The 14861-nt window shown below is 39.3% G+C and overlaps 1 protein-coding gene across 2 annotated transcripts in view; it reads left to right on the top strand.

Annotated features, from left to right (window-relative positions):
• The window catches only part of PDXK (pyridoxal kinase), a 48607-nt gene that overhangs the window by 22934 nt on the left and 10812 nt on the right, over positions 1 to 14861 (top strand). For both annotated transcript variants that reach the window (XM_064646977.1, XM_064646978.1), the window contains exons 3-9: positions 4496 to 4600; positions 7536 to 7619; positions 9460 to 9506; positions 10111 to 10196; positions 11016 to 11061; positions 13512 to 13623; positions 14626 to 14762. In XM_064646977.1, the coding sequence (XP_064503047.1) occupies positions 4496 to 4600; positions 7536 to 7619; positions 9460 to 9506; positions 10111 to 10196; positions 11016 to 11061; positions 13512 to 13623; positions 14626 to 14762 (617 nt within the window). The remainder of the gene's footprint in view (positions 1 to 4495; positions 4601 to 7535; positions 7620 to 9459; positions 9507 to 10110; positions 10197 to 11015; positions 11062 to 13511; positions 13624 to 14625; positions 14763 to 14861) is intronic.

Genomic DNA, 14861 nt, shown 5'->3' with positions numbered 1-14861 from the left:
CAGTGCTGCAATACACAAGCATTGTGTGCTGGATGAATGGGTGAAGGCAACTTGATTTTCCTATAAAAACAAAATCTTATGAGAACCCTTTCTGGCATCCTCATTAAAGCTGAAGGACAAATTCCTCCTTCAAAATCTAGGTGTGAACTGTAGTTTCTGAAAGAATGCCACATACCAGAGGAGCACAGGTAGAAAAGTCTGTGAGGTTCTGGACATGATGTTCTTTCTTTCCTTCTTTCCCTGTTTTTAAACTTGGTCCTGGCAGCAAAAGATAAAATGCAGAGAGAATTTATGACTAACAGACTTTCTTGGGTGAATCATTATTGCTCTTTTTTTGCCCTGTCTTTAAATTAGTAAGCTACCACGGGCAACTTTCTGCTGACTCCTGCTCAGAAAATTCAGCTTTCTTTAGTCTCTGATAATCCTGAAATTTGGAAAATGTGCTTTAAATCAGTCCCCCTGGGAGAACAGTTTGTCATGTTGCTTCGTGAGGATCTTTTGTGATTAGAGTGACTCACACTTGAATGGCATCGTGCTTCATGTACAAATAAAAGAAGCTGTCATGCAGCCTACAAAGACTGTGCTTTTTATTCTATTTTATTGTACTGTTTGCAGAAGCATCTCATTGTCTGATGTGCAAAAATTAAAATCTAGATTTTTTTTTATTATTATTCTGTTGTTGATATTTTGGGGTGCATTTTTAATTCCTCAGGGATTTTCATTTTTGTTTTTCATTGGTAGGTTACCAGCAAGCATATAATGTGCTTACTTTGCTGTCCAAATCCTACCTTTGAAACTGCTCTGGAACAAAGAGCCCAGGGGTTTTTTTTCTGTTCCTTTTTATTTCTAAGCACTTTTGACTTCCACTTAGTGGGTGTGTAGTGGGTGGTTGGGTTGGCTGGTAGGTCTAATACGTGATAAATGATAATTATGTCTTGATGTGATTCCTCATAGTCTGCCACCCATATACAGTCACTCACACCTGTGTGTGCAGGGGCAAAAAGAAAAGATCTCCACTCATGCCTAACACTGCTAGTATTTTACTCCCACACTGCCCAGCTGTAAAAAATCCAGTGGGGAATTTGGTACTGTATTTCTGTTTTTGTTGAAGGCCTCCTGGTAGCTAAAGATTAGTCATGTGTTTAGACCAGGTTGTCTGCTGGAGTTTACATGTGAATTTTGTAATTCAAACCAGACTGCCTGTCCATCATCTGCCTTAAACACTAGATCTTTCTTCCTTTTTCCCATGTGAAATACTTGGGTAGTGAAGCCACTTGGAATAGTTTTGCAGGGAGCACCACAGGAGGAACTCAAACCTCAGAACAGAGTGTTCTGGGTTGGAAAACAAAGAAATCTTACACGCCTTGCTGTACCGAAATGGTAGCTTATTTTTTGTTTTGCTGTGTTGCTTGGTTGGGGTTTTTTGTCCCTTCTGATATGCTTGGGACTTTTATTTTCTTTCTTCCTTGTTTTTGAAAGTAATTAAGAGGATTATAAATACATTCCAAAGGAGAAAAAAAGTACTAGTGGAGGAAGGCAAGACAAAAAAGTGTGTAAATTCATCTTGGGTGTAGTATTAGCTACCTCTCTGGGTTGTGGTTTTGTTATTTTTTTTTCTTTTTCGTACAGATGAACCAAGATATTTCCCTGGAGACTGATGAATACATATGTCCTTTTAGAGGGATAAATGACATAAGTCATGATATCTTACCTGTTTTTCATTCCCTTATGTGCTAAAACCAAATAGATAATTGCAATAAAAGGTCATATCACAGATAAGCAGAAGGGGTATAAAGTCATTTGAATGCTTATGCTCTTCTGTGTGTTTAAAATTATTTACAAATCTGGGAGACTAATACAGTTAGGTTGAGCCAAGTGGTCTTTTGGAGAGCTGGATCATGATTTGCAATGTTCTCTGTTCTCTCAGTCCAGCACTGAGGGGAATTATTTGGTGGTTTTGCACATAAAACAAGGAAGACTCAGGGAAGACCCCTTTCAAGATAGTCCCTCTTCCTGAGACCCCAATTTATCCATTCTGCAGTTAGTGAAACACTTTTTGAACATGAGTAACGGGCTTTTTCTTCTGTCCCTCTACAGAAGCTGATTTTTGGTTGTATGTTCCACGAGGAGAGCAGGATAAATGCAGGGTCATGGGGTTTGCACCTTGTTCATCATGTTACATGACATTACCCTGGGGAAAGGGCTCAGGGTGATTTCCATTTTGCTGCCAGTTTTGATTTTGTTTGTTTCTTCTTGCTCCAGCATAATTCAGTTCCTAGTGAAATCACAGTTCTCTGCAGATCCAGTGAAGGCATTCACCTTTTTTTTCTGTCTGAATAGCTGGGGCTTCCCTGAGAGCTTCCCTAGGGTTTTATTTTTCCTCTGGCTGTTGTGTGATTAGACTTTAGGTTGTATTACACTTTACCACGTAGTAAAAAGGCTCCTTTAGAACCTTTGGAAGTCATTGCTACAGAGTTCAATGTCCCTGCCCCATGTGGGTGAGTTACCAATTCCTGAGCTAAGCTGGGCTGCTGCCCAATATTGTGTTTCCATATTTATTTCTCCCCCTCAGTGGAAGGATCAGTGTGACATGAACCCCGTGCATTGAGTATTTAAGGCAGCTTGGTACAGACAGCTTGACACAGCCAGGTGAACTCTTAGTTAAATGGTGAATTTGTAGGGATGCCTCCTGAGAGTATCTGGATTGTCTGGGCAGTCTTTCATATTTATATTTATGGCCACATGTGAGGCAAAAATCTGCACTTTTGCCAGCAGATCTTGCTTCTGGGTGAAAAATGCACCCAGTTTCATTCATGGCCACAGTGGAAGGACCCTGTTGTGTCCCTGTACTGGCTTTGCAGTGCTACAGAGATTCAAGGAAGAGGAGAGGACAGATGATTTCTCTCTGCCACTGCAGATGTGACAGAACAAACATCTGCATAAGCTGTTTTTTACAGCTACTGGGGTTAGGTGTAGTCAAGGGTTCCTCATACGCTCGGGGTGCCTGAAGAACTAGAGGTGTGCCTGGGTGTTGGCTGTTGCAATTTTGAATATCACTGTATTTTGCAATGAAACCACAGCCCTGACATACGGAAATCCCCCACTTTGTCCATTTCTTCACAGGGACTTTGTGGGAGGCATTTGCCTGGGAGAGAGTGGTGGTGGCTGATGTGAGTCAGGCCCCCAGCCAGCTGGCAGCGAGTCGTGTTTTAGAGGCTTGGCCTTTGTGAGCTGAGGAGAACAAAATGATCCATCTGCTCACCATACTGTGGGTGTATTTGCATTCATAAGAAGGAAAACTGAAAAATGTGCTTAGACTAAGCTCCAGGCACCTTTTGGCAGTTACTCTAATAACACAGTTTAGAGTGATAATCAAAACCAACAGTTTTTATCACAGAATTTCCTAACTGCAAGAGCTGAAGTTATCACACAAGGGTGGTATGGAAGAAGATACATGATTTTAACATTTCACTTTTCCTAATTCCAGTTAATAAAAAGATAAGCTTTTTAACAACCTCTGATTTTATGGAAGTTGGAAGAGTTAAACTGTGGGTGCTTCATCTAAAATCCTGGAGGAAGCTCCATTCTTACATACAGGGAAGGGATTGGTGCCACCTAGATGGGCAGCAGGCTTTGACAACAAGGTGCAAGGTGCATTTACATTTTTCAATAAATATTTAGATTCTGTTAAGGGAAATTATTTTTCTTTTCCTTGAAATTGGCTTCCATGAAGCTTGGTCCACTCACTGTTTGCTGAAATCGTTTCAGTTTCTCCCAAGTAACTTCACATTCCATCCACCTCTCGGCTGAGAATATTGGCTTGTAATTCTTAGAGATCATTCAAGGATAAGAGTGTATGGATATTATTTGTCTGTTTATAGTGCCTTTCTGCTACTCATTTCCTCCTGCAGGATTCTCAGTACTAAAGCTGTGCTATTTTGGGAAGAAAATCTGTCAGATGACATTATATGTCTATTCGTTACATGCGGGTCCCAGCAAGCACCACATCTGATGGGGTGCAGCAGTGCTGCATATCTGGGTATGGACAGATCCACAAGCCTGTTAAGCTTGTCATCTAACTGTCAATTTTCTCTTTTCTAATATAGTATAAAATAACAAAGATATGTTGTGCTGACACCCTCCTCCAGTGAAGCCTAAAACATATGTTTGTCACCCTCCGCACAGGAAAGGGGTAGTTGCAAAGGCTCCATGGGAAATCTTGCAGGAGCTTGTGTGTTCTCAGCTTGATTTGCTGGTAAATGGACAGTCTCAAATTGCAGTGTAGTCATTCTTTGAGAGACAGAAGTGCTAAGAAGAAGCTGAGCACATCAACTGTTCTGCTGACAGCAGCTTTCATTCGGCAACAGCATTTTACAGAAGAGGTGGAAATGCTTTTTGATGCTGATAATTGATGTGGTCCCTGCATGTGTATAATGTGTGTTCTGAAATAGAAAATCCAGCTCTTGAAAAAAATTATCTGGCATTTGCTTTGCAGGTTATGCCCACTGGAAGGGTCAGGTGTTGAATTCAGATGAACTTCATGAACTGTATGAAGGACTGAAGCTGAACAAGGTCAACCGCTACGATTATGTACTCACAGGTAAGATGAGCTGGTCCCCTGGAGTTCTCATGAGATGTAAACAGAACTAAAGAAATATAAACCATATCCCTCCTTATTGCAAACCAAGCAATTAAAATTTCCCTCCTTTGGTTCCTCCTGCAATTTCACCTGTATATTACAGTCTCAACTGCTTGTGCTGTTTAATTTGGAACAGCCAGAGCTCTCCAGCCTGCAGGTTGTAACTGGGTGGGTAAATTGATCCCCTTGTATAATTTACAGACTTGTACAGGCCAGTCATGTGCAGGCATACTTAATGTTTTGGGAGTGCCTCTACTGGAAAAAAAGGATGAGGAATGTCAGAGTATTATTTTAAAATTTGTTAGGAAGACACGAGTTTAACCCTTTCTCCTAAATCTGCAGCACTGGCACTCTGTGCTACTGCAGCATGATTTTATACACAGTTGTATGTCCTTGATTTTTTTGCTTGATCTTTCAGGCATAGTGCTTGGACACAGAGCAAAGTATAAGCAGGGTTGGATTTTGGGTTTGACTCTGTCATGTCTTGATTTTTTGCTCTTGTTACTATGTAGGTCGTCTGAGTGAATACAGTCCTGCAGTGTCTTCCTTTTCTAGCACTAAGTACAAAGTGTTTATAAATACAGGCAAAGAGAACTTCTTGTAAAACATTTTCTAGAAATGAGAGATTCTACGTGCAGTTTTTATTAAAGATTGCTCCTCATCCAATTCCTGCTTCTCAAAAGTAGGTTACCGATCAGGTTTCACCTCAGTAAGAGTTGTGCATCTGGTTTAGATTACAGTATCATTTTTTTATAGCAGTGAACAGTCACTTTTTAAAGGTAAGCAGAAATATATAACCAGATTTAATTGATTTCATGGCTTCCACATGTAAGGAAGTTCTTTATATACAGGGAAAATTGGAAACTTTTAAGTGTATGGATTATAACTCCACAGCAGTCATTCTGGCTGGAAGGGTATGACATGTCTGAAGAGTTATTGTCAGGGCTTTTTCAAGGAATATCTCCAAAATAAAGGAGACTAAATAGAAAGTAGATTGAACTAAGGTTAAGAAATTAATTTTGGCATAAAGGAGTTCTCTGTGATTGAGAAATAGATGAACACCCTTTTTTTCCTTGAAAGAACTCTCTCAGAGGACATTTCCAGGAAGAACACCCTGTATTTTCACACACTCCTGAATTTTCAGGAGATGCTAGTATGCAAAAATTCTAAATAGTGTTTGAGTATTCTTTTAGCTGAAATGTTCCTTTTTTATTTTACTTCCAACTCTTGGAAGAGACCTCTACACCCTTTCTATCACAGTCTTGTACTGGCAAAATGGATGTAAGAGATTAAAAGTGGAAGAATGAGAAACAGAAATCTTCAGCAAAAGAAAAGAAATTTCGGAGAAAAAGGGAATCTTTATTAACATGCCTTTTAAAAAAGGATTTGTGGGTAGATGGATCAGTGTGTTGTTCAAGTTTGTTTTAAAATCTTATTTGCTGTAGACATTTTCAGCATGGACAAAAAGAAGGCATGGGTAGAAATGTCAGTAATTTCTTAATATCCAATAATACTTCCAGTGTTTTATTCTGCAGCTGCACTGTGATTGATCTTAAAATTCAGGGCCAAAAGTCAGATTTTTCTCTTCAAACAGGAACAGCCATTCACTGTAGTGGACAACTACTTTGTACCTCCAACAACCTGGATATGATTATTTACACACTGAAAACAAATTGATTTCTCAACGGACAGGATTTTATTGTTAATTGTATGTCTGGTGACTGTAGATATCTTGGCTGAGATGGAAGTTATTGTCTTTGGGCCACTTAGACAGAGTAACACTGTTAACTTTTGTGACTGTTGTTATTTGTAGATCTTCATATACTTGTTTCATTTACAGTAAAAGACTCAAGGTAAGAGATAAACTCCAATTCAGTGTAATTGTTTTAAACACCTCTGTCAATAATGTTAACCAAGCTGTGTATTTTTTTTTTTCAGCCAGTCTATAACAAAAATCTTTGCTTGGCTCTTCTTCCTGATGATCAGCATTTCATAGATATAAGGCAAAGCATTTTGGCCAAAAATCTTGGAAGCTTTTTCCATTTCTCTGTAACATCTAAGAATTGATTAATTTTGCGAGTTTAAAAAAAAAAAATCTCCAAAATGCACTTTTAAATATTTTAGTAGAGTGGACATTTCCAAGCTGAAGGTTTGAAGATGCTACCTGGCTCAAAATAATAGTATTGAATGAACTAAAATAAATTAAAATAAAATTGTTAATTTATAAATGCTGCAAATGAAGTTAATATATAAATATATAAATTAAGAAACATCTATAAAATAAAGAAATTAATTATTAAATAAGAATATTGTGGTGCTAGCAGTGTGATTAAGTCCTTAAAATATAGTAAAATTTATTTCCATTTTTTTTCACTGCTAAGCCTAAAAAATAGGAATTTTATTGGTACTTTGGCCATTGCTCTAAAATATTCAAAATTAAAACTCCATTGCATTAGTGTGCTAGACTTTATCAGAGCAAACATTAATAATAATAATTAAAAAATTGCTTTAAGACAGAGTATGAGAAAAGTATATGGAAATTAAAATATTTACTACATCATAAATAATACTTATTAGACTGCTGTTTTGATGAAAAGGAAAGGTTTTTTCCTTTTAGCCTGACCTTTGTTTATATATGTTCAAGCATTTTGAAATTGTATGAGCCCTTCATATATAACATATTTAGTAAATGGATTTTTAAGGTTATATTTGTAGTTGTCTGAATTTGTTTCCCACCAATTTTTCCTGAATGAACTACTAAAATGCCTTTGTTTTAAAAATTCATTTATCCAAAGAATGAGAAGTATGCAGCATTCCTATCCAAAACTAAAAACAGAAGAAGTGTTCATGAAAATAGACTTCAGAAATGTCTTTATTTTTATTTTTTTCCCCAAAGGGTATACAAGAGACACATCATTTCTTGCAATGGTGGTGGATATTGTCCAGGAGTTGAAGCAACAGAATTCCAACCTTGTATATGGTAAGGAAGTGCATTATAATCCTTTCTGTTTCATCGCTGCGTTTTTATTAATTTTATTCATTTTACTGTTTTAGGATGACAACACTGCTCTGATGTTACGCAGCATTTCACAACCATCTTCTCCGCTGATCTGGGGGCTCTCTGAGGCTCCAGTGGTGTTTCATTTCAGCTTTTAAGCATTGAGGGACTTGGCTTTTTATCTTTCCGATTTTATGCCTTTCAGTATGTTTCTTGCCTTATGCTGTCCAAGGGAGAATGTGCCTTGAGGACTGACTGTATCCAAGAAAGGATAAAAATCCCAGCCAGCTGTTGCTGGTGGTAGTTCAGAGGCTGCATGTGCCTGAAGCCTCTCCCTGACTTCCCAGTCAGTCAAAAGCAGGACAGACTCTCCCGTGTTGCCCTGCCATGGCTTCATGTAACATCCCATAAATGTCTTACTTTGCCTTGTAAGCTTCATGATTTACCTTAAACTCCAAGTCTTTTTTTAGCTCTGGTGCCTTCTGCTGAAATGTGGGAGCAACAGGCTCTAGCAACTGTCCTCATTAACATGTCATGTCAGGCTTAAACCTGTGGGAAAAAAATTCTCCTCTTTCCTTCCTGAATCTCTTTTGGGACATTTGAACATAACCAGTGTAGGCTTGAATTGAGCAAAACGTTTAGAGTGACAGGGCAAGGTCAGGGAGGATTTAGTGGGATAAAAAGCTGTGAATTATGGTTTTTAGCTGTCATCTTCAGGTTCAGTAAACTGTGTGGTCAGGAAGCATTTAGAAAGATTGGCAGGATTTGCAGGTGTCTACTGCTGATGACTTAAAATTAACAAAGCACAGTGCTCATTTAGCAAAATGTAGCAGAGAGATCTTCACTGGGTTTTGTTGCTTTTTAGTCTTTATTAACACTGTTGCATTGTCAGATTCTCCAGAGCCTTGTATGAAAACTAAGGACTGTTGGAATATGAGTAGAAAGGAACATCTCACTGTATAGAAAAGGAAGGAAGAGGTCAGATGTAGAGATCACAGCTAGGCTTCTAAGACCCTTTATATTTAATAAATAGATTATAATGTAAGGAAAATACTTTTAAAATGTAAAACAAATTACCCTCTTTTTATTCATAGAAAAACTTCCTTAAATACTGATTGGATTTGTATTTCTTTTTTATCTTGCTAAAGGCTCTTTTAATATAATGAACAATGTTCCTTTTTGAAGTACACTGCGGCTATTTCCATGCTCTGAAACTGAGGACACTTGGAATACATTGTTAATGCTGCTGATGATACAGAACCCATCCCAAACACATGTTAATATTACTACACCAAATATGAATTCATGTAGTTTGGCATGGATTTTCTTACTGTTTCATTATAATACACTTTTTATTTAATATACACTCAACATTTTGGTGTGTACATTTGGCATGTATTTTTTTACACTGAAGTAGAAATGGGACTCTTTTCAGAGCTATTAGCTTCTCCCACATTTCTTCCCAACCGTACTACCATTCCAGAGTTTAGGGTTGGGGAGTGAAGGGGAGGGCTCTTTGTGTTCTCCATAACAAAAGGCCCTTTACTCCCAGCACTCAGATCCTCTCATCCTCATCATCTTCAGACATAACAACATGGAAGCAGGCAGGAGAGGGTAATCCCAACTTGATAACTCTTTAAGACATGGCCTATTCTTTCAGGATTGGCAGCCACCAGTTACAAATTTCAGGCTGAGTGTACTGGAAGAGCTGTGAAATTATATAAGCTATAAGGTGCTCAGTGCTGTTACCTAGATTTTTTCCCTTCAACCAGGGTCTCTATAACTGTACCCCATTTCTAAACCTAAATTTATTCTATTACAGTGTGTGATCCAGTGATGGGTGACAAATGGAATGGAGAAGGCTCTATGGTTAGTATTCATCTGTTTGGATTCTCTGTGCAGTGAATGTTTGTTTTATAAAGATGTGTAAAGATTTATTAATTTTTAAACACCCAAACTAAGCTACTTTACCTAAGTGTGGCTTTGAATCCCAGTAAGTTTGTGCTTTAATTTCTTGTGTTTGAATGAGTTTAGTTTGTGGGAGGAATGACAGCTGCATAGCCCTGGGATTATTTCAGGCTCTCTGCTGAGACAACAGAGGGAATACAGACCATGTCTGCAGGAAAATATCCCGATACTCTACCTCCCTGTGTCACTGGAGTTCTCTCATCTTCTGTCAGGAGCTCTGTTTTGGCTGGTAGCCTGGCTGGCATTGTCAGCCGTCGTGTGAATTGACACAGCACTGGAACCTAAATGAAGATGAGTTATTTTGTGTGGGATCCAACAGCTGTTAGGATTGGGCTGTGATCAGTGGTGGAAAAGCTCCATGTGCCAATACCAGGCTGCATACTGACAAACATTCATTTTTGATCAAAACTAGCAAATAATTTCAGTAAAAAGGCCGTGAGGGAGGGTTGCAGTCCCACATCGCAGATCCTGCTGACAGCATTTGACACTGTTTCTTCTTCCCTAGTATGTGCCCAAGGATCTCCTCCCAGTCTACAGGGACAAAGTTGTACCTGTTGCAGATATAATTACACCTAACCAGTTTGAAGCTGAGTAAGTGCTTATTTCCTTTTCTAGCCAAATAAACTTGGGGACAAAATCAGGGAAGGCCGATACCCCATTATTTTATTTGTCTCACTATTGTGCCTTATGTAGGTATGTTTTGGGGTTTGGTTTTTAGCTGTTACTTTCAAGTGGTGCTTTTCAGACAACCTCAGATGTTCCATACTGAAATCAATAAAAAATCTGGAAGTTATGTGAGGAAAAGATTTTTCTTGTTTTCTCTAGTCTCTCATTTTCATGATTACTTCTTGTTATCCCCAGAGGCCTGTATCTAGGACAGGTTGAAAAAATACCTTCCCCATCCTTACCCATTACTATGGAAACTTTTATTATATGTTAGAATATCAAAACTGAGATAGTTGGGTTCTACCCCCCAAAACTAGATTCAGAAATACCACCATGTCAACATCTCATAGGAGCTAAGAATTTAAAATGCCTGCTGCTTGTCCTGTCTACATAGGACTGTGACTCTTTGGTCAGGAAATAATCTGTTGTGATACATCACAGGCTGTGCCCCTGAGGGGAGGGAGCAGCTACATGGGAGATGGAGAGAAGACACTTGTAAGGGAATTTTTGTGGTACAGGGATCTCTAGAGGAGGCAGGTTAGGGCTGGTGTGAGTCCTCTGCAGAAGCACTGTGTGTCTGTGCACGTAACCTTTAAAGACAGCGGTCTGGTCCAGCAGACCGTGAAGCTACAGAAGGTTTAGGCCTGTTTGGTGCAGTCCAAGCTTTCCTCCTTTCAAAGGATAAACAAAGCAGTCACTGCCTGGAGTACTTGTGGTCTTTTAAGATTTCTGTTTCATTCTCAGGTTACTCACGGGCAGGAAGATTTACACCGAAAAAGATGCTTTAGAGGTAAGTAGGAAAAGGGTAGGGGGTGTAAGATCTCTTTCTGCATTCCTGTCTGTAGTGCTGCAGTTTGCAGTTTGTCTTTAACCTTGAAGTCACTTTAGCCTCCACCCTTTCTTTCTGTATATCAAAAAAGTTCATCTACTCCAGGCACAAAACATATCCTACTTTAGTGTCAGACTTTGACAGAAACTTCCAGAAAGAGCTACAGATAAAGCCATTACCTTGGTAATGAGTAGATCTCTGTGAGGTTGCTTTCCTGCAGTGTAAGAAGAGAGGCAGCAGCACATGTGGCAAGTACCCAGACACTTGTCAGTGCTGTGGAAATGCTTTGGTTGGGGTGAAAACCTCAGGTGACCCTGGGCATCAGGAACCTGCTCAGGTCTCTCTGTTTGCTGTCCATGTGTGAGTCGTGCAGCAGCAAGGCTGAGTGTGAGGACAGCTTTTCCTCCTTCTCCCAGACAAATCCACAGCATTGACAGCTGCTGTCATTGCCATACAGAGATGATAGATAGCCTGCAAATATATTGCATCGAGGTGTAAAGATTTACCCTTTCATACAAACTGAAGAAAATAAAAAGCTGCAGGGCTTGGTGGTGAAGGACAAAATAGGAATGTGGTTTTATTGATGTCTTGAGAAGGGCTGAGCTCTTTGTTTTGTTGACTAGTCAAGTGCTTTCATAATGGACTGATGTTATTCCTTCCAGTTTGGTTTTGAACTTCAAAAGAACACGAAATCTCTAAACAAACAGCAGCTGCAGTGGCACCCTGGAGAGTAGCTGGGGGTCTGTCAGCCCAAATGTTTGTTGTTTTTTTGCTGTAGCGACATCAGACAACATGGGTTGCTTACCATTGATTCACTGCAGGAAGCATCTAAAAAGATCTCAGCTGTTTTAGTTCTCACCTTTTCCCCCCCCAGTTTTACAGCCCTCAGTTTTACATTACTCCACTGTGCTGGGTGAGGGTGATGAGCTGTGCTTTATGCCACTAACTGCAACTCAGTTCTTCCGTTCTCAGCCTCACCTGTGGACCCACGGCCTTGAGGAGAACACAATTAGCTGGGCAGCCATTGGTTTTAGATTTGCATATTTCAGCTGCAAACACAAGTTGCATGTGCTGAACAGTTGTGCAAGTTAGTTTTCTCACTGTTTGGTGTGATAGCATTTATTTGTGATGGGGTTTAAAAAAATCTCTTCCAAAGAGGTGGAATTATATTTAGGAGTGGAAGCATTTTTAAAATAGTTGCTTGCAGGATATTATATTTTAATCTATCTGTCTCCCCAGCTGCATATCATATATAGTCTGTCCTTCTGAGTAATAATCCATGCTGGAATTTGTCCCCTTTTGAGGTGGTAGGAATTCTGGCATCAGCTTCCATGGTGACATGCTTTCATTTCTTCAACAAGACTAGTGATGACAGTATAGCCATCTAACATAAAATTAAATATGATGTAATATTAATGTAGTCCTACGACTAGAAATAGTGGAGATTAGGTTCTTGGTGAATTGTGACTGAGAAATGAAATTTAGTTTAATACTATTTCACAGTTGATTATGTCAGTGTATGCTGGTGGATTTATTGCTTCTTTAAAACCCAGCTGATGTCTGTGCAAAGAGGTCTGACAGTTGAAGAAACCTGGAGGCTTAGACAAGAAAGAAAAGCAATAGAGAATTAAAAAATAGCAGAAATAAATCCGTCTGCTCATGAGTCATAGCTAGCCTGAGAGGATTTTTAGTTAAACTCTGCTGGGAGAATTAATATTTTATCTGTGTTTTATGCTAAACTCATTACTGAAGTCATTCTTTCTTCTGTGAAATCAAAATCACTTCTTTCTGTAGTAACCAATTGTGATGTCAGAAGTAGAGTATTTATGAGTTTAAGTGAGGAACAGAGAGTGAAAATACACATGCAAAGGTATATAATTTGCAAGTGTAATTTGGAGGTTGAAATAGAATGAGAAAGGAATATTGAGACAGACACACTTGAACCTCTGATTTAACTTCTAAAAATTTTGCTAACTCTTAAAGTAGTAGCTAAATAAGATTTCAGGACCTGGATTTGTTGGCTTTCTAACAACTGTTTCAAGATACCAGCTCAGGTGAACATGTCTGTGTATTTGTTCTCCTGTTCTTTTGATGATACGTTCTGAAAACGTGATGCAGGCAAAAAATCTGATCACAGCTGAAACAGAGTGTTCTTTTCAGAGGAGCATCCAAAGATAACAAACAGAGACGCTTGTATATTTTAACAAGTGTGTACATTTAAGTGTGGATGTTTTGATTCCCCTATATCAAAGTAATGCCCCTAATTCAAGTGAATTATTTGAGCAGAAACTGTTTTTTCTCTTTACAAAACATGCCAAAATAAGGTGCTGGTCAAAAATCCTAAGTATGATGCAAAGTTTATCCAACACGTAACTGCAGTCACTGATTCCTGCCTTTTTGTACATGGAAAGGTCATGGATATGCTCCATGCCATGGGACCAGAGACTGTGGTGATCACAAGCTCAGATCTACAGGCACCTCTGGGAAATGACTACTTAATTGCTCTGGGAAGCCACAGAAAAAGTAAGTCATGAACTCCTCCCTTGACTGTGCTTTCGTTTAACTTGTCTCTTGATGAAGTAATTCGTCACACCCATCTGTAGTGCATGGAAGGAGTGTAGATCCCTAAGGGAACAGCTTTTCCTAGAGTAATATCAAGGAGTGGTAAGACTGGGGCTGCTCCCTGAGGGAACACAAGCTGGGAGCTGTGTGTGATCACAGCACAGGCAGAACACCCACAAGACTCAGACCCACTGTATCTGAATAAGGTGAGCAGGACAGGTCCCATTGAGAGGCCAGTGGTCATCAGAGGAAGGTGAGACAAGCCAGGTCTGAGATTAATCTGGAAAATCCAAACATTAAGTCAGGACAGCAGGGCTGAACACAGGAATGCCTACAACAGAGCTCAGGCAAGGGTGCTTGTGCCCAGGCCTGAGCTTCTCTGCAGCTCCTGGGCAGAGGGGGCAGGGTGGGGGATGTCCTGGGTGAGTTTTATCAGGGCTCTTACAGCCCCTAGTAGTGGCCCTGAGAGTAGTGGTGATATAAAACAGGAACTTGGAATGTTTTGAATATTTTTCCGAAAAGTTACAGTGTACTGTTAGCAGACTGTCCCTCCCCTCATAGGTTATAAAATATGCTCCTGTTCCTTCTTTATATCCCCCTTTATTCCATCACCAAGATTCACTATGTTTCAGACTGTCACACAGTGTTTCCACCTGAGAAGGGCACAGTTTTGAGGAATGAAAAATGAAGGTGCTATCTAACTCCTCCCTCTTAAATGAAGTATGTAGAGTATATAAGTTGTAAATGCTACCCCAAGTTGGCCAAGTTTTTGAAGGTTGTGCCTTTTAAAACCCCTCTCTTTTAAAGTACAAAGTTTACAATACTCCTTAGCAGCTTTACATTCCAAACAACAGAAGAATTCAAATCTGATGATCACTTTTAAAATTATTTCTTTTTAAATTCTAGTAAATGCTATTGTGTTAGTTGCTGGGTCTGTTACTTAACTGTCTATTTGTGTTATAGCTAAAGCAGATGGTACCAGGATAACACAAAGAATTCGAATGGAGTCTCCTAAAGTGGATGCTGTCTTTGTTGGAACAGGAGACCTGTTTGCTGCTATGCTTCTGGCATGGACACACAAGCATCCAAACAATTTGAAGGTGTGGGAGAAGTTACTCATCTCTCTGCAAGTTTAGACCATGTTTCTTCTGGGTTTTTTATGACTTTTAATCTATGACATTATTTAAAGACTGTCTTCT

The sequence above is a fragment of the Pseudopipra pipra genome, chromosome 2, assembly GCF_036250125.1.
Source record: "Pseudopipra pipra isolate bDixPip1 chromosome 2, bDixPip1.hap1, whole genome shotgun sequence".
NCBI lineage: Eukaryota > Metazoa > Chordata > Aves > Passeriformes > Pipridae > Pseudopipra > Pseudopipra pipra.
This window is presented reverse-complemented; position numbering and strand designations above follow the sequence as displayed.